The 23,209-nt window shown below is 32.2% G+C and overlaps 1 protein-coding gene across 7 annotated transcripts in view; it reads right to left on the bottom strand.

Annotated features, from left to right (window-relative positions):
- Positions 1 to 23,209, bottom strand: part of LOC127153594 (arf-GAP with coiled-coil, ANK repeat and PH domain-containing protein 2) — a 50,733-nt gene that overhangs the window by 26,562 nt on the left and 962 nt on the right. For all 7 annotated transcript variants that reach the window (XM_051094773.1, XM_051094769.1, XM_051094772.1 and 4 more), the window contains exons 2-8: positions 13,718 to 13,775; positions 9,524 to 9,643; positions 7,070 to 7,123; positions 4,212 to 4,270; positions 3,196 to 3,379; positions 2,187 to 2,231; positions 1,998 to 2,093 (exon numbers count right to left, since the gene is read on the bottom strand). In XM_051094773.1, coding sequence (XP_050950730.1) covers positions 1,998 to 2,093; positions 2,187 to 2,231; positions 3,196 to 3,379; positions 4,212 to 4,270; positions 7,070 to 7,123; positions 9,524 to 9,643; positions 13,718 to 13,775 — 616 coding nt within the window. The remainder of the gene's footprint in view (positions 1 to 1,997; positions 2,094 to 2,186; positions 2,232 to 3,195; positions 3,380 to 4,211; positions 4,271 to 7,069; positions 7,124 to 9,523; positions 9,644 to 13,717; positions 13,776 to 23,209) is intronic.

A 23,209-nucleotide genomic window follows, 5' to 3' on the forward strand; every position in this document is an offset into this window, starting at 1 on the left:
TAGTGTTTTTACAACAATTATTCTACCGTGGCCGTGTTAGTGTTCGCACCGGCAACAGCTGCGAGCGCAAGTGCCTTCGCAGTTGCTGGAAGAGATCCGCATTCATACGCACACAATAGGCTAAAGCTTGCAAAACTCCAGTAAAAGTAATTACTATGAATGTGTCGGAGGGAAATAAGGACATACCTAAATGAATTATTAATAAACTAGTGTTTTCTGAGCCAGTGTCGCTAAGATGACAATCTCGACTTGCCATCTGCTCAATGGACACGTTATGAATTTATGTAACAAATGTTTGTTTAATATTACCGTTCTTATTTTGGCTACTTTCTTATTTAACTGTATAATTTCTTTGATATTTACTTTAGTGTTTTGTAGGCTGAAATAAACACCCACATTTGTCATGTTTTTAAAATTATACATCAACACCGCGCCACTGGCGGTAGTAGGTCCATTACCACCGCGGTGGAAAGAATCTGCCACCGTCACACCCCTATACGATATACAGGTAGATCGTACAATAGCAGACAGACAGAGAGACGGGTCGTACGATAGACAGGTAGATCACACAATAGCAGACAGACAGACAGAGAGGTCGTATAATGAACAGATAGATCGTACAATAGCAGACAGACAGACAGAGAGGTCGTACAATAGCAGACAGACAAAGAGATTGTATGATAGACAGATCATACAATAGAAAACAGTACGACAGAAAGATCATACGATAGGCAGGTAGATTGTACAATAGCAGACAGACAGACAAAGAAGTCGTATGATAGGCAGTTAGATCGTACAATAGCAGACAGACAGACAGACAGAGAGGTCGTACGACAAAAAGGTCGTACTATAGACAGGTAGCTTGTACAATAGCAGACAGACAGAGAGATTGTACGATAGACAGGTAGATTATACAATAACAGACAGACAGAAAATAGAGGTCATACGATAGACAGGTAGATCGCACAATAGCAGAAAGACAGACAGGTCGTACAACAGAAAGAAAGAGGTTGTACGATAGACAGGTAGACCGTACAATAGCAGACAGACAGACTGAGAGATCATACGATAGACAGGTAGATCGTACAATAGCAGACAGACAGAGCAGTCGTACGACAGAAAGGTCGATCGTTAAATAGCAGACAGAGACAGCGAGGTCGTATGACAGAAAGACAGAAAGGTCGTACTATAGACAGGTAGATTGGACAATAGCAAACAGACAGACAGGTCATAGAACAGACAGGTAGATCATACAATAACAGACAGACAGAGATTGTACGATAGACAGACCGTACAATAGCAGACAGACAGACTGAGGGGTCGTACTATAGACAGGTAGCTTGTACAATAGCAGACAGACAGAGAGATTGTACGATAGACAGGTAGAGATTGTGCGATAGGTAGATTATACAATAGCAGACAGACAGAAAAGAGAGGTCATACGATAGACAGGTAGACCGTACAATAGCAGACAGACAGAGGTCGTACGACAGAAAGGTCGATCATTAAATAGCAGACAGAGACAGAGAGGTTGTATGACAGAAAGACAGAAAGGTCGTACTATAGACAGGTAGATTGGACAATAGCAAACAGACAGACAGGTCATAGAACAGACAGGTAGATCATACAATAACAGACAGACAGAGATTGTACGATAGACAGAGATCGTACAATAGCAGACAGACAAAAAGACTGTATGATATACAGGTCGATCGTACAATAGCAGACAGAGGTTGTATGATGGACAGGTAGATTGTACAATAGCAGGCAGGCAGAGAGGTCGTACGACAGAAAGACAGAGTTCGTACGATAGACAGGTAGATCGCACAATAGCAGAAAGACAGACAGGTCGTACAACAGAAAGAAAGAGGTTGTACGATAGACAGGTACATTGGACAATAGCAAACAGACAGAGAGATTGTATGACAGACAGGTCGATCGTACAATAGCAGACAGACAGAGAGCGACTGTAAATAGACAGACAGATAATGATGTACCTGTCCAGTCAGTTGTTTCATGAGGGGTTGTAGTTCACTGAACAGATCATAACCTTGATGGAAGAACGTCAGGTGGGCGTACATGAAGGACAGCATCTGCACAACAGACAACTGGTTTAACAAAACAACTCTAACATGAAAATATGAACTGTAAGTCCTAATCACTAATCATGAATAAGAATATTGTACCGATTTGAGGATTTCTGATCGTCTCTTGGACTGCAGCACATTAATCTAAAAAACAACAACAACAAAAAATTAGATAGATAGATAGACAGATAGACAGGTTTTCTCAGACAGATTTCTTCAAATAGATAGATAGGTACATTGTACAATAGCAGACAGACAGACAGACAGACAGACAGACACTACTTAAAATAACAGGTACTTTTTACTCACAAGATTTTGAAATAAAAGTAAAACTATGAAGTCACCATTAATTTGGGGATTTTCCCAATAGGAAGTATCAGCATTAACTTTGTCAACAAAATGAGATTTCATTTTTACTTCGTCAACACACATTGTGCACATTTAGGTCACACTAAAATAATTACAAATAACACAAATGCACATGACATGACAGAAGAAAAAGACAAGAACTTTGACTAAAGCAAACAAAAAAACAAACTGTAAAAATGAACAATGGCAACCACTAATGCTTCTATAATAATTATTATCTAATCTAACACATCTGCTTCCTGAACTCCTAAAAACAGCACATCCTTTATTCTTTTACAACTGACTGGAAACAAGCAGTCCCCTCTTTGAGCCACCAGGGGGCGCAACAGACCGCACTCTGAGCACCTGTAAACCACACACATTAAACACTCACTGCCAGTGACTCACTGGAGAGATTGAGCAGAGTTTCCAGGCTGTTACACATCACTTTGAGAGAAAGGTCAACTTACGGTAAATACGTTCAAGTCGTTTGAATTACAGCCGCTAGACTGAGCTCGCAAAGGGGACTCATTTAAACACAGCGCATTTAAACAGGAAGTGCACTGAGAGGACACAAGTATTGACACTGACATGAACAGATCAAGTTTATTTCTCTTAAATGCTATATTAATTCCAATACATCTATATTATTTGCATGCATCTCGTAACTATGACGTAACGACACAGGAATCTGCGCAAAGGTTGTTTGGGTACGAAGGTTAACCCTGAGTCCCTGTGGTATTTATCTAACAGCTCTTACCTGCAGCACGTAGTCCAGAACGATGTGGCGGAAGCACTTGCGCGTGGCGTTGAGGATGTTGGTGGCCTCCTCCACCTCGTGCTGCTTGTTTCGAGGAGCCTGGGCATTTTTGGACAGGGCTGCTTCTTTCTCCTCGCTCACTTTGTCAAACTGTTTCTTAGCTTCTTTAAATTTCCGAAGGTCCCTGCGCACAGTAATACCATTCCTTAAATGTGCACTCTAAGCTTGCTGAAACCGTGCCATTATAAACTCTGGCTTTCGCCGAGATGAGACAAATGGCTTTGTGCACGGAGTAAGTGATAAACAGATGAAAATCGGCGGCTGTAAAAGCTAATGGTCCGTGCTTACAAAATGGATGACAAAACGTGCAACATAGCGTTGAAACTTTTTCACAATTGATAAACCGATATATCGGCCTCAGTGATACTTGGAAATGACTATATTTAATTTTACTCATAATTGAAAAATACCACAAAACCAGTCATAAGCTTAATTTTTTAAAATAAAATATGCTTTCCATTGATGTATGGCTTGTTAGGATACGGCAATATTTAGCCGAAGGTGCAAAAAAAATAAAAACATTGAGAAAATCGGCTTTAAAGTTGTCCAAATGAAGTTCTTAGCAATGCATATTACTAATGAAAAATTACGTTTTGATATATTTACTGTAGGAAATTTATGAAATATCTTCATGGAACATGATCTTTACTTATTATCCTAATGATTTTTGGCATAAAAGAAAAAAAAAAAATTCGGCTCATACAATGTATTGCTGGCTATTGCTACAAATATACTTGTGCTACTTATGACTGGTTTTGTGGTCCAGGGTCACATATCAGCAATAAATCATTTAATAAGCTACTCTAGATGATGGCATCAGCTCTTAAAAACACGCATTGGTTAATTTGCTAATATAAAATATTTAATTTTATTTATTTTGAAAGATCCTAAATTAATAATTAGGAGATCAGAAACATGTTGACTGACAAAACAACACTGGATATTATGATACTTACTCTCGAATGAATGTCTGGAGTTGTGATTTGATTGATCGTTGAGCTTGGTCAAACAAAATCTGCAAAAAATAAAAGAAAAACTAAAGTGATAATCATCATAGAAGTAATTACCATATAGAAAATGAAGTCTGAAATTATTTTAATAACAATTTGCCATAGTTTCTTTCCAAGTTCTTTTTAATGTAAAGCAGCAAGACATTTTTTTTTTTTTTTTTGTATTTCCAATATAATGTTTTACAAAAAACAAAACAAAAACAAAAACAAAAAATAAATAAATAAAGTGTCAATGCTGTATAATCTTTTTTTTTTTTTGCATTAAATTATGAAATAAGATTATTTCACTATACGTATTCTAAACATATTCATAAACATATTGTCAAAACACTAAAGTTATTTCTAAAAGAGCACATTCAGTTAATATGTGTACATTTTTTGTGTAACGTGTTCATATCAAAGTCACTGCTATTGCCATAATATATTTCATACATGAAATAAATACTACATGGATATGTGGATTTGTTTAAATAAATAAATAAATAAATAAATAAATAAATAAATAAATAGATAGCACTTATTAATGAGTTTATTTGCCAAAAAATGTGCCAACAATTTACATTTATTTATTTATTTATTTATTTACTTATTTTATTTTTTATTAAATTCTGAAATAACATTGAAACATATTATGGTTGTCAAAACATTAAAATTATTTCTAAAATAGCACATTCAGTTAATATGTGTACATTTACTGTGTAACGTGTTCATATCAAAGTCACTGCTATTGCCACACTAATATATTTCATATATGAAATAAACACTACTTGGATACTTGGATTTGTTTAAATAAATAGATGGATAAATAAATAAATAAATAAATAAATAAATAAATAAATAAATAAATAAATAGATAGCACTTATTAATGAGTTTATTTGCCAAAAAATGTGCTAACAATTTACATTTATTTTTTATTTACTTATTTTATTTTTTTATTAAATTCTGAAATAACATTGAAACACATTATGGTTGTCAAAACATTAAAATTATTTCTAAAATAGCACATTCAGTTAATATGTTTACATTTTCTGTGTAACGTGTTAACATCAAAGTCACTGCTATTGCCACAATATATTTCATACCTGAAATAAACACTACTGGGATACTTGGATTTGTTTAAATAGATAAATAAATAAATAAATAAATAGGGCTGTCAAACATTCAATCGCGATTAATTGCATACAAAATAAAAGTTTGTCTATACGTTTGTGTGTGTACTGTGTTTATCATGTATATATAAATACACACAGATGCATGTATACAATAGTCAACATTTGAAGTGATTTTTCATACGATTAATCGCGATTAATTTACTTTTTTTTAATTATTATTTACATTTATTTACTTTTTTTTTTTTTTTTAGGAAAGTCATATGCAAGTAGAATTTACATTTGTCTACAAAACCAAAACCATACACAAGATCCAAACTGCAGTTTCAATGCAGCTTCAAATGGCTCTAAACAATCCCAGGAATAGGGGTCTTATCTAGCAAAACGATCGACCATTTTCTAAAAAAAAATACACATTTTTATACTTTTTAACCACAAATGCTCATCTCGCACTAGCTTCACCTCACGCATTACATATTCACGTTGTAAAGCTCATGTGTTGGTAGTTCTTCATCTATGCAATTCGGGTACCACCAAAAAGGCAGGGTTGGGCAAAAAAACTCCATCTCCTCCAACATAAAAATCGTCCAACATCATGGTTTTACCTTTTTTAATAAAGGCCTTTTGACTTTGCTCATCGCTTTGTAAACACTGGGTCAATGCATAATACATGAGATCAAGCCAGTGCAAGATGAGCATTTGTGGTTAAAAAGTACATACATTTTTATTTATTTTAGAAAATGACTGATCGTTTTGCTACATAACAAGCTTGATCCTCGGCTGGGATCGTGTAGAGCCATTTGAAGCTGCTTTGAAACTACATTTTGGACGTTCAACCTATCGGCCACCATTGAAGTCCACTATAAGGAGAAAAATCCTGGAATATTTTTCTCAAAAAACCTTGAGGTTTTGACTGAAGAAAGACAGACATGAACATCTTGAATGACACAGGAGTGAGTATATGATTATTATAGAAGTGAGCTAATTCTTTAAAGATGTACACAGATTTTAGACAGTTTAGGCCAGTGCGAATTAGATCAAGTGTGTGATTAACAAAATAGTCCAGATGCATTTGTGCTTTAAAGATCATGTGCTTTAGCTCTTGCTCATGAGGACTTTAACCACAAGTCAGCTGACCTCAGCACAGACTTAAACACTGACTCATAGAGCTCCAGTTTAAAACTGTGTGGGACAGCAGCAGCTCTGTTGGGCGCAGAAACATCCTTTATATTATAGGAATAGAAAAAGCCCCAAAACACGCTCTCCATAATATGAAAGCGAGCTCATTTTGCATCTACACAAGTTAAAATCACCTCCCAGTGTCGTCACAAGGGGCGCTATTGCAGGCATTATCATAAGCTGTCACGTACTGTGGTCAGTTTCAGCTCGAGGACAATTTCAGTTCAAGTTAACGGCAAAAATTAACACCTCTAAACAGTCATTTATAAAACAGCTCATAACTGATTCAACCGTTTAACTGCAGCAGATACTGACTAGAGAGGAAAGGGGAAATGTTTGCTGCATGTCATAATTGTGGTCGTTTCTCCTGAAGATGATATTCTGAGTGCCTCAGCACTTTAGGGTTAGCGTTTTTCTTTTTTTGGTAAAAGTACACATGCAAAAGTGACAAAAAAAAGGAGAAGTCATAAACAATAATGCAATAGAGCAAAAGCTTTTTGCCCAGATTTTCTTACTGTGTGATAGTTGATCATCTCTTGAAGATTCTCAGCAAATGTGCTCAGACTGGACTGTGAAGAAATCAGAGATTGTTATAAAGGCCAGCAAAGAGTCAAGACTACAGATTACAGGAAGAGAAGAAAACACATGGTTATTGATCACAAAGGCAGAAAATACCAAAAAGAAATTTAAAAAAAGTCACATTTGACCAGAAATGTGAACTTTTTGTAAGTTCTCATTTTGACTTTTATATACTGTGTTACAAAAAAAAAATAAAAACAAATAGTAAAAATGAATAAATAAATAAAAAAAAAAATATTGCACTGTAAAACAATGAATTTCAATAATAATAATAATAATAATAATAATAATAATAATAATAATAATAATAATAATAATAATAATATATATATATATATATATATATATATATATATATATATATATATATATATAATTTTTTTTTTGTGCAAAACTGTATGGACACTGGCTAAAAACACTGGTTAAAAACAGTGTTTGTAAATAATAATAATAATAATAATAATAATAACAATAATAATTATTTAAAAATTAGTTTTTAAAAAACAAAGGCTTTTAAAAGGTGTTTTTAATAATAATAATAATAACAATAATACTAATAATACTACTACTACTACTACTACTACTACTACTAATAATAATAATGAAAAATAAATATTATTTTTTATTTATTTATTTATTTATTTAAAACTGTAAACCCCAAAGGCTTTTAAATAATAATAATTTTAATAATAACAATAATAATTAATAATAATATGTTATATGTTATATATTATATATATATATATATATATATATATATACACACTATATATCAAAAGTTTGGGGTCAGTAAGACTTGTAATAGTCTTTAAAGAAGTCTCTTATGCTCATCAAGGCTGCATTTATTTGATTAAAAATATAGAAAAAAAACAGTAATATTGCAAAATGTTTTTACAATATAAAATAATGTTTTTTATTTTAACATACTTTAAAACAGAATTTATTCCTGTGATTAAAAGCTGAATTTTTATCAGCTGTTACTCCAGTCTTAAGTGTCACATGATCCTTCAGAAATCATTCTAATATGCAGATTTATTATTAGAATGATCAATGTTGGATAATATCAACAGTTGTGCTGCCAAATATTTTTTGGAACCTGTGGAACCTTTTTCAGGATTCTTTCATGAATAAGTTTAAAAAGTACAGTGTTTATTCAAAATATAAATATTTTATAACAATGTAAATTATTTATTATTAACTTTTAATAAACTTTTAATTATTAACTTAATACATCCTTGGTGAATAAAAGTATTAATTTCTTAAAATTATTACTTTCTTAAAATTATTACATTTCTTATTATTATTACTAGTATTATTTATTTATTTATTTAGCAAAACTGTATGGAGGGGTTAAAAAAGTGTTTTTTTTTTTTTCAAAAATGTGTTTTTTTTTTTTTTTTTGTTTGTTTGTTTTTTTTTTACATTTTTTAAATTAATTCATTTATTTTGCAAAACTGTATGGAGCCCCAAACGGTTTAAAAAGGTGTCTTTAGTAGTAGTAGTAATAATTATTCTTTAATTATTATAATTATTATTTACTTATGTACTTATTTATTTATTTATTTATTTATTTATGTATGTATGTGTGCATGTATGTATTTATTTTTGCAAAACTGTATGGTGCCCCAATGGGGTTAAAAAAAAAGTGTTTTTTATTATTTATTTATTTATTTATTTATACAAAACTGTATGGAGCCCCAAAGGGGTTTAAAAAAAAAAGAAAAAAAAAAAAAAAAAAAGTGTCATTTGATGGAGACCATACATTTGCCTCAAAAAATGTTGCAATCACACTGAAATACAGTTTTCTTTCTCTCACCTCATATTAGTTCCATCACAAAAGTTTTAGTAAGCAAACACAAAGTTTTTTCAGGGAAAATTTCTAAAATTCTATCTATCTATCTGAATGCAATTACATTTGATTATTTTTAAGCGAAGAACACAAAATAAAACATATCCAGGATATTATAAAAGACTACATTTCATGTTTGTTGTTGATGGAGGGTTTCTTGAGTGTTTCTGATGGAATCGTTGACGTAGTAAAAACAAAAACAGATTGGAAAACACTACTATATACCTGCACCAGATGCATAAAGGAGGAAATACACTGGTATCTTTTCATAGTACAATGGAGCGTTCACAATGGATATTTCAAAGAAGCAGGAAAGTAAATATGCAAAGGCTAGGAATGCTGGTATGCAGCCAATGTTTCTGTGTGAACACAAACCAAGCATGTTTTCAAATGAGCACTAAATGAACAGCAGTCTTTCAATTGGCACATCTACAGCAAAAGCCAAACAAACTCTAGACGCTTTCGCTCCGGGGACACGTTCATATGTTTGTGATTCTGAAAGCGCTCGCTCTAATAAGAGCTGATTGGTTGTTACGCTCACCTCGATGACATCATCTTTGGCAGACTGCTGTGCCAACTCACGGATCCCGTTCACAAACTGCCTGTTGGCCGTGTTGTACGCCTTCCCAGCGTCTATCATCCCAATGCATAGTTTCACCAGCTAAACAAAACACACAGTACACAGTTACATACATATACAGTAAACATTATTATAAATAAATTAAACATACATGGAAAGTATATAAATATACAGGTGCATAGTCAAAAATCATTTTGTTTTGGCTTGTTATCATCCGTCAGGCAAAACTCACAAGTCTGACCGCTTAAAAAAGTGGTTTGCACTTTTTTTTGCACTTGTTGTTAGTGGCCAAAGCAAAAAATATTAGGCTATAAAATAAAGTCTGATTGCGTAAATAAATGGTTTGTCAAAACAAAACAAGTTGTAAAATTGTCTGATCACTTAGAAAAGTGGTTGGTACTTCATTGGTCAAAACAAAACAAAAAAACATGACAAAAACAAAATTAAAACAAAACAAAAATCAAACCAAAACAAACAAAAAAGAAAGAAAAGAAAGACAAACCAAAAGAAAACCTCAAGAAAAAAACAGAACCACCAACCAAACAAAACACAAAAAAACTAAATGAAAAAACAAAACCAACCAAACAAAATACAACACAAAAATCAAGACAAAACAAAATATAAAAACAAACAAAAAAACAAATGAAAAACCAAAACAAAACCAACCGAAAAAAAAAACGGAGAACAATAAAATCAAGACAAAACTAAATTTAACAAACAAAAAACTAAAAAAAAAAACAAATGAAAATCCAAAACAAGACCAACAGAAACAAACAAAATAAAACACACAATCAAGAAAAACAAAACAAAACAAAACAAAAAAAAAACAACCAAACAAAACAAAAAACACAAAAGGACTAAATGAAACAAAACAAAAACAAATGAAAAATCGAAACAAAACCAACTGAAACAAAACACAATCAAGACAACTGACACAAAATAACACAACAAAACAAAACACAAAAACGAACAAAAAAAAACAAACAAATGAAAAAAAACAACCAAAACAAAATAGAACAATAAAATCAAGTCAAAACTAAATTTAAAAAAATAATGAAAAACCAAAACAAAACCAACCAAAACAAACAAAATAAAACAATAAAAACAAGACAAAACAAAATTTTAAAAACAAAAAAAGAAAAACAAATGTAAAACCAAAACAAGACCGACTGAAACAAACAAAATAAAACACAATCAAGACAAAACAAAATTTAAAAACAACAAAAGAAAAAAACAAAACTAACCAAACAAAACAAAATAATAATAACATATACATTATATATATATATATATATATATATATATATATATATATATATATATATTATATAAAAACAAAAACAAAACAAAACCATGAAACCATAAAAACAAAACAAAAAACAACCAACCAAAAAAAAAAAAAAAAAAAAAAAAAACAAAAAAAGACTAAATGAAACAAAACAAAAACAAATAAACACTAAGACAAAATCAAACAAAAAAGCAAAAGCAAAACCAACCAACGAAACAAAACACACAAAAAAAGAAAACTGAACAACAAAAACCAAATCAAACCAAAAACTAACTTTTTGTTAGTGGTCAGAAAAAAAAAAAGCTTAAAATGTACTTAACTTTTTGTACTTTTTTATTAGTGGACAAAACAGACAAACAAACCAACAACAAATAATTAATAAATAAATAAAATAAAAATATTAAGTTAAAAAATAAAGTCTGACATTTTATTAGCTGAATGTATTTGTCTTTCTTTTTTTTTTTTTTTTAATCAATAAAATGACACTATATAATTCCCTAAAATACAATTAATGCATTTGTGTTACTATCAAGGGAGTGCTACAAATCTAATAAATTGTTACTGTATATAATTTGTTCACATTATGGATTTGTTTAATCTACAAAACAATTTCGACTACAAAATGACAGTGTCACCTGTTTCCAGGTTTGTTGATGCTGACATTATGTTGATGCTGAATTATTACACATCTCACACTGTACACGTTTACAAATGTGTGTTGATTTCTAAGAAAAGCTGCAGCAGCTCCTCCTTAAGGAGGATCTCATATCCTTTCTCAGCGAGAGGAGGAAGTGAGCGGCCTGAGTCACTCGGCCAAATGACGCTGGGTGGGTCTGCAATCCGACCCAACAATGAGCCGCTGCGTCGCTCACTCTCACTCCCACAATCCCTCTGCTGCTTTTACAGCTCTGCAGACGGACTACAACAGGAAGAGCTCAAATCAAACCAAGACCTAACAGTGAGATGTTGCTGCTTCTCAGGTTGCAATCTGGTCATGTTGAAATAATCTTAAGAGATATTTTCAAATAATGCTGGATTAACATAATGATCAGGTTTTGTTTGCGTCAGCTTGACCGCTGCTAATGTTAAAGCAATTGACGTCAACTCAAAATGTTACGATGCAAACAGATTTTGTAATAAAAAACAGATGTTGTTTACTGCACTGCTTTTCGACAGCAAAACTATTATAAAAGCACTAGATGACAGTACATGATAATACAAACCAGCTTAACCATTACTATTTGATATTAAACAACATTAGTTACCATTGGTTAATACACTGTGAACTAACATGAACAAACAATGAACAACTGTATTTTTTATTAACTAACATTAACAAAAATTAGTAAATACTGTAATAATATATAACCAATGTTAACAACAGACACCTTATTAAAATGTGTTACCATGATATGAACATTTACATAAAGAAATTATTTTCATAATTTTATTCACACACACACCTGAAAATTTGTTTTACTTTATATTTTTCTAATACTAAAAAAAAAGTATTTAAAAAAAACACATAAGCTGAAAATGAAATGTACTCTGTATTATACTAATATTGAAAATGTATTTTAATTTTTTTTAAAGAATTATTAAAGTAAATAGAGTGAAAAAGAATATACATACAGTCAAATATAGTGAAAGTATGAAAATTAATTGTATCATATATTATACTCATTTTAAAAATGTATTTTAAAAATATAATAAAACTATTGAAATTATTAAAATTTAATTCAATTACACAAGCTGAAAATTTATTTTACTATATAATTTTCTAATATTGAAAATGTGTTTATAATGATCAAATTTACCATATGGAAATTGCATTTAAAATTAATAGAACTAATAAAATTATTAAAAACTCAAATTTAAAGACATTACACAAGCTGAAAAATTATTATTATATATATATACATATATGAATTAAATATTTTTTATAATACAAAAATGTATTTTAAAATTATAAAATAGATTTTTTTATTTCAAATATAGTGAAATTATAGTCTGAAAATATATTTTATTATATATTACACTAATATAGAAAATGTATAATATACATTTATATAATACAATGTAAAAATTGTATAATGTATAATATACATGTATTATAATAGAACTATTAAAATTACTAAAATTCAAACAATGAAATTACACAAGCTGAAAATTTAGACAAGCTAAATCATTTTCATATTTTTTTCGTAATCTGAAAATAATTTTTACTGTTATATTGAAAATGCATTTTAAAATCATAATAGGACTACTAAAACTGTTAAAACTTAGTTAAATGACATTACACAAGCAAAAAAAGTAAACAAATATTTTATAAACAAATATAAATTCAAATACAGTGAAATTACACAAGGTGAAAATTTAGACAAGCTAAATCATTTTCTAATACTAAAAATGTCTTTTTTTTAGTACTAAATACTGTAAATACTGAAAACTATATAATAGAATTATTAAAATTCAAATAGAATGACATTACACAAGCTGAAATAAATATTACTATATATTACACTAATATTGAAAATTTTTAAAAAATATAAAATATATAATATCACTAAAATGTAAACTATTTAAATAATCACTAACATAAATAATTTACAATTTTACATTTTTTAGATTTTAAAATATTGAATTCAGATAAATGATACATAATATGCAAGTTTATTTTACTATACAGTTGACTAACATAATATAAACATATCAATTATATTTATTATTATTTATTTATATATTAGAATATACTATTATAATAAAATGGACAAAGGCTGGAAAAACAGAAACACAGGCCATGTTCTCTACATATTAGCATCATCATCGCCCATAAATCTCTATAAGTTGACCAGCAGCAAACGTACCTTGTCTAGTTTGGACTCGAGCTCACAGACGTCGCCCTCCACCTCCTCGATGGTCGCCCTGTTGAGGACAGAACAGGATTTCAGTCATTTACAGGAACCGCTGAAGAACCGAATTACAACAGAGCTAAACTGCATTTAGCAGGGCTAATTTAATTTAAAGAAACTTTGACAAGTGAAATGCTAAAAAAAAAAAAGGTGTCAAATGTAAGACAGGCACTGGTTTATTTGTTTAAAAGTCAGATTGTTGATGCATGCAATATTTAGACATGATTTTGAGCACAGCAAATCCGTGAGAAGACATGATCTGTGCAGTTTAACTCTCATCAACAGCTGTTTTTCTCCTCACATTTCCACGTGACTTCATAGCTGGAATGTTTTACTCGATCCAAATTCCTGCATAAGCATGAGAAAACAGAAAAACATCTCTAAACACACACACTCACTTTACTCAGCCTATTTTAAACCGTCCTCTTCCTGCAGCTCTGCTGCTGGCTGGCTGTTTTATCTATCTTGTTGTGATACGAAGCTCTGGGTTACAGTTAATCAGTTGAGTTTCTGATTCTGAAGCACATCTTCCTGACCAAAGTCTGCTCCTTATTTTGGTCCCAGAGATTTTCCCAAAACAGCTCTGGCTGGAGCCGGCGGTTGGGAAAGTGCTGACGGCAGTGAAGCGGACTGCAGCTAATGAAATCTAGGCCATTGCCTCATAGACTGAAAGTTGGAGCAGAACCAGAGAGAGTGTGAGTCATGCGAGGAGGAAGGTGCAGCGCAAGCTACACATTCAGTAACACAAGCTAACACGGCACACGTCTGCCTCCAGTATCATTAACTACATGTGTGGACGTAATTCCATCTCCCGCAGTGCAGTGTGTAATATTGACCTCCATTGCTCACGCAGGTTGCCAGATTGAAGACACGCGACTGACATTGGAACGTGACGGCCTCACACTGGAAATCGGTTTATTCGTTTTAATAGGTCTGTGGTCGTGAAGCCTTTTAGATGGATGCTGAGGCTTTGTAGGTTGGATAGAACCTGCAATCTCTGACACAGTTTGTTTGCTGAATTCGATGGCTGCAAGGCGCTGTGTTTTACAACAACTGGCAACCCGGGGTGTTGAAATCCTATTGGTTAAACTGGCAGTGGGTGGAGTCACACAGACCAAAACAAAACCACACATTCCACACATTCCACACATTTCAAAATGGAATAACTGGATGCAGGAGTGTTAAACAAGTATGTGAACTTGGCATGTTTCCTAAATATCTGCAAACATATTAGAGTTTATGTTTTAGTACAGTCAAAAAACTAAAAACTAAAAATAAAAAAATAAGAATCAGCCAAATTTGCACATGCATCTTGAAAAGTGGAAGTTTTTTAAACAAAATAAAAGACTTGTATGATTTATTTTCACACAAAATCTGTTGCTCCATAAATCTTCAATACAAACACACACACACACACACACACACACACACACACACACACGATATATATATCTTGTGTGTGTGTGTGTGTGTGTATGTATATATAAGAATATATAAACATATAAGAATTACGCTGTTAAGAATCAGCCAAATTTGCTTGTGCATCTTGAAAAGTGGATGTTTTGGAAAGTGATATATATATCTATATCTATATCTATATATTTTTTTTTCTTCTTAAGGTGTGCCTTTAGCCCCTTTGTACCCTATATAGTCAACTTATTTATTTAGAATACATAGTAAACTTATTTAATTTCAGCTAGTCACCAACATTTCTATTTTTTGTTTAAAGTACTAAAATAACTAGGAATAAAAAAACTAAAACTAATAAGTAAAAATGTAAAAATAATATATACATATTTTTAAAAAGCACACCTAAAAATGACAAAAATACAACAAAATGACTAAAACTTTAAACTGAAAACATTTTAAACACTTAAAATGAAAACTGAACATATAAAAATAAATGTAAAATATTAACAAAAACTATAATAATATGTTACTAGTAAAATAAAATTGGGTCTCAACTGAGTCCCAAACTGAACTAAAGAAACTGAACATACTTTAGGAACATTTCCATAGCAAGATATACAATAAGGAATTAGAAGTGAAGGAATAAGGAGAAAATAAGTTTTAAATCATAACCTGATCCCAATCTATATCTGAATCACACATTTGATATTTATGCATTAATTTACCTACTTTATCAGCTTTAATTAACATTGAAAGAAAATAATATGCATGTAAGTGTCTTTACAATTAATTTTTTTAATAAATGTAATTAAGTTTTTTGGGTCATACCACATGACATTTTACATTGTGAATTAACATTGCTTCATATAAAAAGGTTAAACTATGAATAAACCTATTTCATTTGCAAACTTAAACTCAAACAACTTTTAAAAAAACAAGAAAAGGTTAAATTAATTGTTAAGGCCTGTTCATACCAAGAACGATAACTATAGAGATAACTATATGAACGTCCACACCATCATATCGTCCATTTATTTTAAGTGCACACTCATCTGTCGCTTTAAATTTTTTAGCTTGTTATAGCAAGATTGATTCTGATTGGCTGTCAGTTTTTTTATTGTTCATCAGCTGGAAAAAAAAATCGTTCTGAAAGTGATTTCAAGGCCTGTGAGCCAAGACCTGAACTTGGGACGCCTGAAGTGCAACAGGCTACTGGCACGGTCCAAAGTACAATTTTTTTATTTTTTTTTTATTTTGGAGTGGCATACATATAACCCGGACGCGTTTATGATAAGTATCATGGGACTCACCCAAACATAATGAAAGCACTGTTTGGTGTCTGAACAAGCTCATAAGTGATGTGGGACCACATTAATAAAAGGACAAGCATCAAAGAACAAGAGGCAATACAGACGACCAAACATCTGAGACGCAGGAAACCACATCAGACCTCAACTTGTCAACGTTCATCATAAAAAGCAGGACTACTCCTAAAGAGTGGATGGGGATTTGTTTATCCAGCTGGATTCAATGGAAAAAAAAAAAAAAACAATCACACCCACCTTCCTCAAAGATTTTAAGAATGAAACGCAACCAACTTTCTACCAGGAGGTCGACGTAACGAAAGATCTCACGATGAGTCTTCAGCTGGATCGGCGCCAGTCTCTGAGGATCATGGGAAATGAGGGTGAGGTGAGATCAGTGGGACGAAGCAGTAGCAGTGGATTTTGAGGCATGATGTATTTGACACTCCAGAGGAACTGACGCTCGGCCCGGCCTCTTTGTTGTGAATCTCTTCCTGCGATTGTTAGGAAACAATCTGGGATGAAAGAGAGGGGGAGGGGAGTTCCCAATGAGCTAAAGCTCGGATTTTTAGAAAACCAGTAACTCCACGTAATGAGATGACATGCAGGGAATTTTGCAGGCGAATCCTTGCCAGCTACTTAAGAAAAGAAAAACTCCAAAATCCAAATTTAACTCCAAAAACCACCAGGCACGCAGAAGCCAACAAAACTACAGAGACACTAACAAATAAGTGTCAAAGGTAAAGTAGTAGTATTTCAGGAGGTTTAAAATAAATTTTACACATCATTTTCAAAAATATACCAAAAAAAAAAGTTTATTTAATTACACTGAATAAAAATGTCATGTGGTGTAACCATCATGTAAAAAGCAATATATTTTCATTACACTTTGAATGTGTGTTGAATGTTCCCTTCATTAACTGAAAACAGGCCAGACTAATCAATTCTTCGGATTCAAGAATCAATATTGTTTTGTAAAAATAAGAATCGATTAAAATTACGCTACATAAACAACACTAAAACGGCATTTATTGTTTGAATACTGTAATAAAATGGGCGTAATTTGAAATCTGAGACTTTCTTTCATTTCAAAAGCAACAAAGCGCAAAGCTTATTGCAATTTATTGAATGGGAGGAGCGCTACAACGTTCCCTTCGTTAACTGAAAACAAGCCAGACTAATCAATTCTTGGGATTTATGAGTCAATACTGTTTCGTAAAAATGAGAATCGATTAAAATCATGCCATAATAAACCGTGCCAAAATTGCATTTATTGTTTGAATACTGTAATAAAATGTAATAAAATGAGAGAGAATTTGAAATCTGAGGCTTTATTTTATTTTCTTTTTGCTACAACTTTCCACTCGTTAACTGAAAACAGGTTAGACTAATCGATTATTGGGATTTAAGAACTGATGCCGTTTTATAAAAAATGAGAAACAATTAAAACCATGCACCATAAAACAGCACCAAAATGGCATTTATTGTTTGAATATTATAATAAAACCTACAGAATTGAAATCAGAGACTTTTTTTTGTATCAAAAGTAACAAAGCACAAAGCTTATCGCTACAATATTCCATTCATTAACTGAAAACAAGCTAGACTAATCGATTCTTGGGATTTATGAATTGTGTCGGAAAATAAGAATAGATTAAAATCATGCCACATTAAACAGCGCCAAAACTGCATTTATTGTTGAATATTGTAATAAAATAGACATAATTTGAAATCTGAGGCTTTATTTCATATCAAAAGTAACAAAGCACAAAGCTTATCGCTACAATGTTCCACTCGTTAACTGAAAACAATCTAGATTAATCAATTCTTGGGATTTAAGAATTAATATTGTCTTATAAAAATGAGAATCGATTAAAATCATGCAACATTAAACAGCGCCAAAACAGTGTTTACTGGCTGAAAACTGTAGTAAAATACACAGAAATTGAAATCTTTGAGACTTTGTTTCATATCAAAAGCAACAAAGCACAAAGCTTATTGTGATTTATTGAATGGGAGGAGCGCAACAATGTTCCACTCATTAACTGAAAACAAGCTAGACTAATCGATTCTTGGGATTTATGAATTGATATTGTGCTGGAAAATGAGAATCGATTAAAATTACGTCACATTAACCAGCGACAAAATTGCACTTATTGTTTGAACATTGTAATAAAATAGACATAATTTGAAATCTGAAGCTTTATTTCACATCAAAAGTAACAAAGCTAAAAAAAAAGCTTATCGCTACAATGTTCTGCTCGTTAACTGAAACCAGGCTAGACTAATTGATTCTTGGGATTTAAGAATCAATATTGATTCGTAAAAATGAAAATCGAATTAAAATGAAATGAAAATTGATTAAAAGCACACCACACTAAACAGCATTTATTCTTTGAATACCATAATAAAATGGACAGAATTTGAAATCTGAAACTTTTTCCATATTAAAAGTAACAAAGCACAAAGCTTATCGCTTATAACTGAAACCAGGCTACACTGTAAAACAATTTGTTGAGTCAACTTAAAATAATTTGTAACCTGGCTGTCTTAAAATTTTAAGTTCAGTCAACTCAAAAAAAGTTTATTCAACTTGAAATGTTAAATTATACTAAGTGACAGCTTAGATATTTGAGTTGAATCAACTTAAAATTTTAAGGCAGCTGGGTTACTTACCCATCTGTTAAGTTTAGCAAACACAATTAAATTATCTAATTATTTTAAGCTGACTCAACAAATTGTTTTTTTTTTATTTTTTACAGTGTAGACTAATCAATTCTTGGGATTTATGAATCAACATTGTTTTGTAAAAATGAGAATCGATTAAAATCATGACATATTAAACAGCGCCAAAACGGCATTTACTCTTTAAATATTGTAATAAAATAAACATAATTTGAAATCTGAAACTTTGTTTCATATCAAGAGCAACAAAGCACAAAACTTATTGCTACAATGTTCCCTTCGTAAACTGAAAACAAGCATATTAAAACATTAAAAGTAACAAAGGACAAAGCTTATCACTACAATGTTCCCTTCATTAACTGAAAACAAGCTAGACTAATCGATTCTTGGGATTTAGGAATCAAAATTGTTTTGTAAAAATGAGAATCAGTTAAAATCATGGCACAGTAAACAGCTCTAAAACGGCATTTATTGTTTGAATATTGTAATAAAATTTGATAAAATCAGAGAGAATTTGAAATCTGAGGCTTTATTTCATTGTCTTTTTGCTGCAACTTTCCACTCGTTAACTGAAAACAGGCTAGACTAATCGATTATTGGGGTTTAAGAATCAATATAGTTTTGCAAAAATGAAAATCGATTAAAATCATGGCAAACTAAACAGTGCCAAAACAGCATTTAATGTTTGAATACTGTAATAAAATGGACAGAATTTGACTAATAAATTCTTGGGATTTATGAATCAATATTGTTTCGTAAAAATGAGAATCAGTTAAAATCATGGCATATTAAACAGCGCCAAAACAGCATTGAATGTATGAATCCTGTAACAAAATGAACAGAATTTGAAATCTGAAACTTTGTTTCATACTAAAAGTAACAAAGCTTATCACTATAATTTTCCATTTGTAATCTGAAAACAGGGTAGACTAATCGATTATGGGGATTTAATAATCAATATCATTTTGTAAAACTAACAAATGATTAAAGTCACACCACAATTCTTAAAAATCGCAATACATATCGTATCGGCATCCAAAGATCATTACAGTGTAGAATCAATATAATATCGGATTCAAGTCAAACCAGTTCACTCTCAAGTTTTTATAATACTCTGGTCACTAGATATATAGTATTTTGTAGGGGTCGACCGATTATCAGCCTGGACGATTATCGGTGCTGCTATTAAGTATTTTTATGGTATTTTTACCCCGATAAAATAATTTAAAAGCATTTAAAGAAAGTTTTTGTAAGAGCCATTGTTATTCTTAAAGTGCTCCTAATATGCCTTTTCAGATATGACCTTTCATGTAGTGTGTCATGTAGCTGTATGTGAACATAAACTATCTGCAAAGTTGTGAAGCCGACAGTGCACGATAAAAGTTATTGCCTATCAAAAACAAAAAAAAGAGTCGGCTCACATTTGCCTGAACGAGTAGTCAGGAATTCAAATTTTTTTCTGTTATGGCCACACGTCACGAAGTAACACATTTGCATAATGTCCACCCACGTTCTACGTCACAAACAACTTGCCCGCTCACAAATGGTAAAATTTACAAGTGGTTTACATCACATGGAAATTTACATGTACATTATACGGAAGACGCTGTATCATACGCTGTGAGTAAAATTATTTTATATTCACTTTCAAAAGACGACGAATCTACAAAGATTGTATTTTCTAGCAATCGTTCAAAATAAGTAGTTGTGTATGTTATGTTGTGTAACAACCCTGCACATGTCTTGCTAACCGGCTAAATCACGCTTCTGCAGTTCAGCTGTGGACCCACCGTAGTCTAAAAATTTGTGATTGATGCAGCTTGTCTGTCTGTCTGTCTCATTAGTTGGAGTAATGATAAAGGATGGAAAGCGCTGTGCTATGAAACCCATTCCTTTCAATTGCTTCCGCCACGCGAGGACGGCTTGTTTCTGCGTTGACCAAAGCGCATACGCAAGGCGTTCAATTGAGTTTTTCAAATGAACTTTTGAACGCTTTCCGCGTTTGGTGTGAAAGTTGCTTAATGCATTATACAATGTTGAAGTTTACAACATAGAGGTGTACCCGGTTCGGTTATAAAAGCTAATTGCGAGCACTTTCCACGTTAGCCCGTGCTAACTTGTCGATCAGCCATTTCAGCCGTTTCATCGTCAGACTCTGGCTGGAACTGTTATGGTAAAATCGATGCCATCTTTTCTATGTATTGACAAGTCTCCAGGGCTGTAGGTCAGTTATGGCAGTGGGCGTTTCGTTTTCCGACACGCTGTACGCGGTAACCAATCATAAAGGACTGCTCCATCTGACCAATCACAGCAGTGAGGGCTCACGGAAAGGAGGGGTTTAAGAGAGACTGATTCTTCGAACTGCTTCGCACGAGTCGTGTACGAATCATTTAGAAATGGGGTAAAATTAAATCTATTTTTGGAGAAAACTAAAGTGTTTTTTGACCTTGCATACATGTAAACCTGTTTTGGAAGTCTATTTAAACAATATTAGCAACGTTTAAAATGGCATAATAGGAGCACTTTAATTTTGACATTCACATTTTCATTTTTATCGGTCTACTTGATCTGTAATAACTGGTGTTGGCATCAGCCCTAAAAATCACATTACGCTCAACCCCTAGTATTGCGCCCACATTATCCACCATCAAGTGAAAACCTGCGTAGAAACCTAATAGCACGTTTGTTTTGCTTTAATAAACACCACACATCATTGCTACGCTCCCGTCAGATAACTAAAACAAACATCTGAGCAAAACAAAGTGTCTTTATGTTTGCTCTTTAAACAATCCGTGTCACATCTATCTTACGACTTAAAGAACTACTTCAGTTTGATTCAGAAGTTCAGAGGTTTACTGCAGCACATCATTCAGTCTAAGGTGAAAAGAGAAGTGAAACGCCGAAGTGAAATGCATTTGCTAAAAACAAAACAGCCCCTCTCTCTGATCAAGGGGGATATAAATTCGCAAACAGCAAATTCAAACCCGGCCCTCAGCACATAAATGGAAACAGACGTCAAGAGGGCCGTTCCACACGAACCGAGAGGCCCGTTTTTATCTATCGCCCTCGCAAAGCCAAGTTAAACACAGAAAATGGAAAAATGAGTACGAGCAGCAGTGGAAAATCTGCCTGAGGAACTGTGGCGTGTAAAATGACTTGTATGCTGAAAGATGACCTTAAGATCATAGAGAGGTGAAAAAGTACACACTTAAGTATGAAAAAAAGCTTTATTATCACCTTTTCACCAATAAAAATACTATAATAACTTATAACTTTGGAAACTCCCTGTATGAAAAAAAAAAAACAGGCCTGATGAAAAACATTTTGAGTTTTACACAACAAAGCATATTTTCTTCAGAAGAAGTAAACCGCAGCGGTTAATGAACTTATTTTTCACTTTGCGTAAGAAATGGCATGATTCAACGCAACCGTCCAGTGGTTTCACATCCTCTCAGCTAAACCCTCGGGCATCTTTTTGACTGAAAAAAAGAGGAAATTAAATCGTCTTTTTCCATGTTTTCCATGAACATCTGCTCCTTATTTCTGAGAGGATGTTGTTATGAGAGAGGAGTGGGAGATGAAGGGGCAGAAAGCATAAATGATTCTTCAGCACGTCCACAGAGACTCACTCGCACTACACTAGATACAACGACGCTTACTAATTGGTAATTAGTCAGTTAGACAAGTTCACTTAATGCAGGTTTATTATTCTGGAACGACCTCAAGTGAACGTCATGCATTTTTTTTTTTTTTTAACTCTCATGTCTTTGCTTATGTGGAAAACATTGGACTTTTGAAATATGATCATATGGTTATTTTTCATACAATGAAAGTGAATGGAGACTGGAGCTGTCAAGCTCTGAAAATATCAAAAAATAAAGTATTAATATATTCCAAGCTTTCTAAAAGGTAGTCGTGATAGTAGACAAGTCATACAAACTATTTCTTTAGGTTTATTGTGCGCTTTGTCATTTTAAGACCTTGACAGCTCCAGTCCCCATCCGCTTTCATTGTACGGAAAAGAGCAAAATTAAACATTCCGCTAAAC

Source organism: Labeo rohita, chromosome 22, assembly GCF_022985175.1.
Source record: "Labeo rohita strain BAU-BD-2019 chromosome 22, IGBB_LRoh.1.0, whole genome shotgun sequence".
NCBI lineage: Eukaryota > Metazoa > Chordata > Actinopteri > Cypriniformes > Cyprinidae > Labeo > Labeo rohita.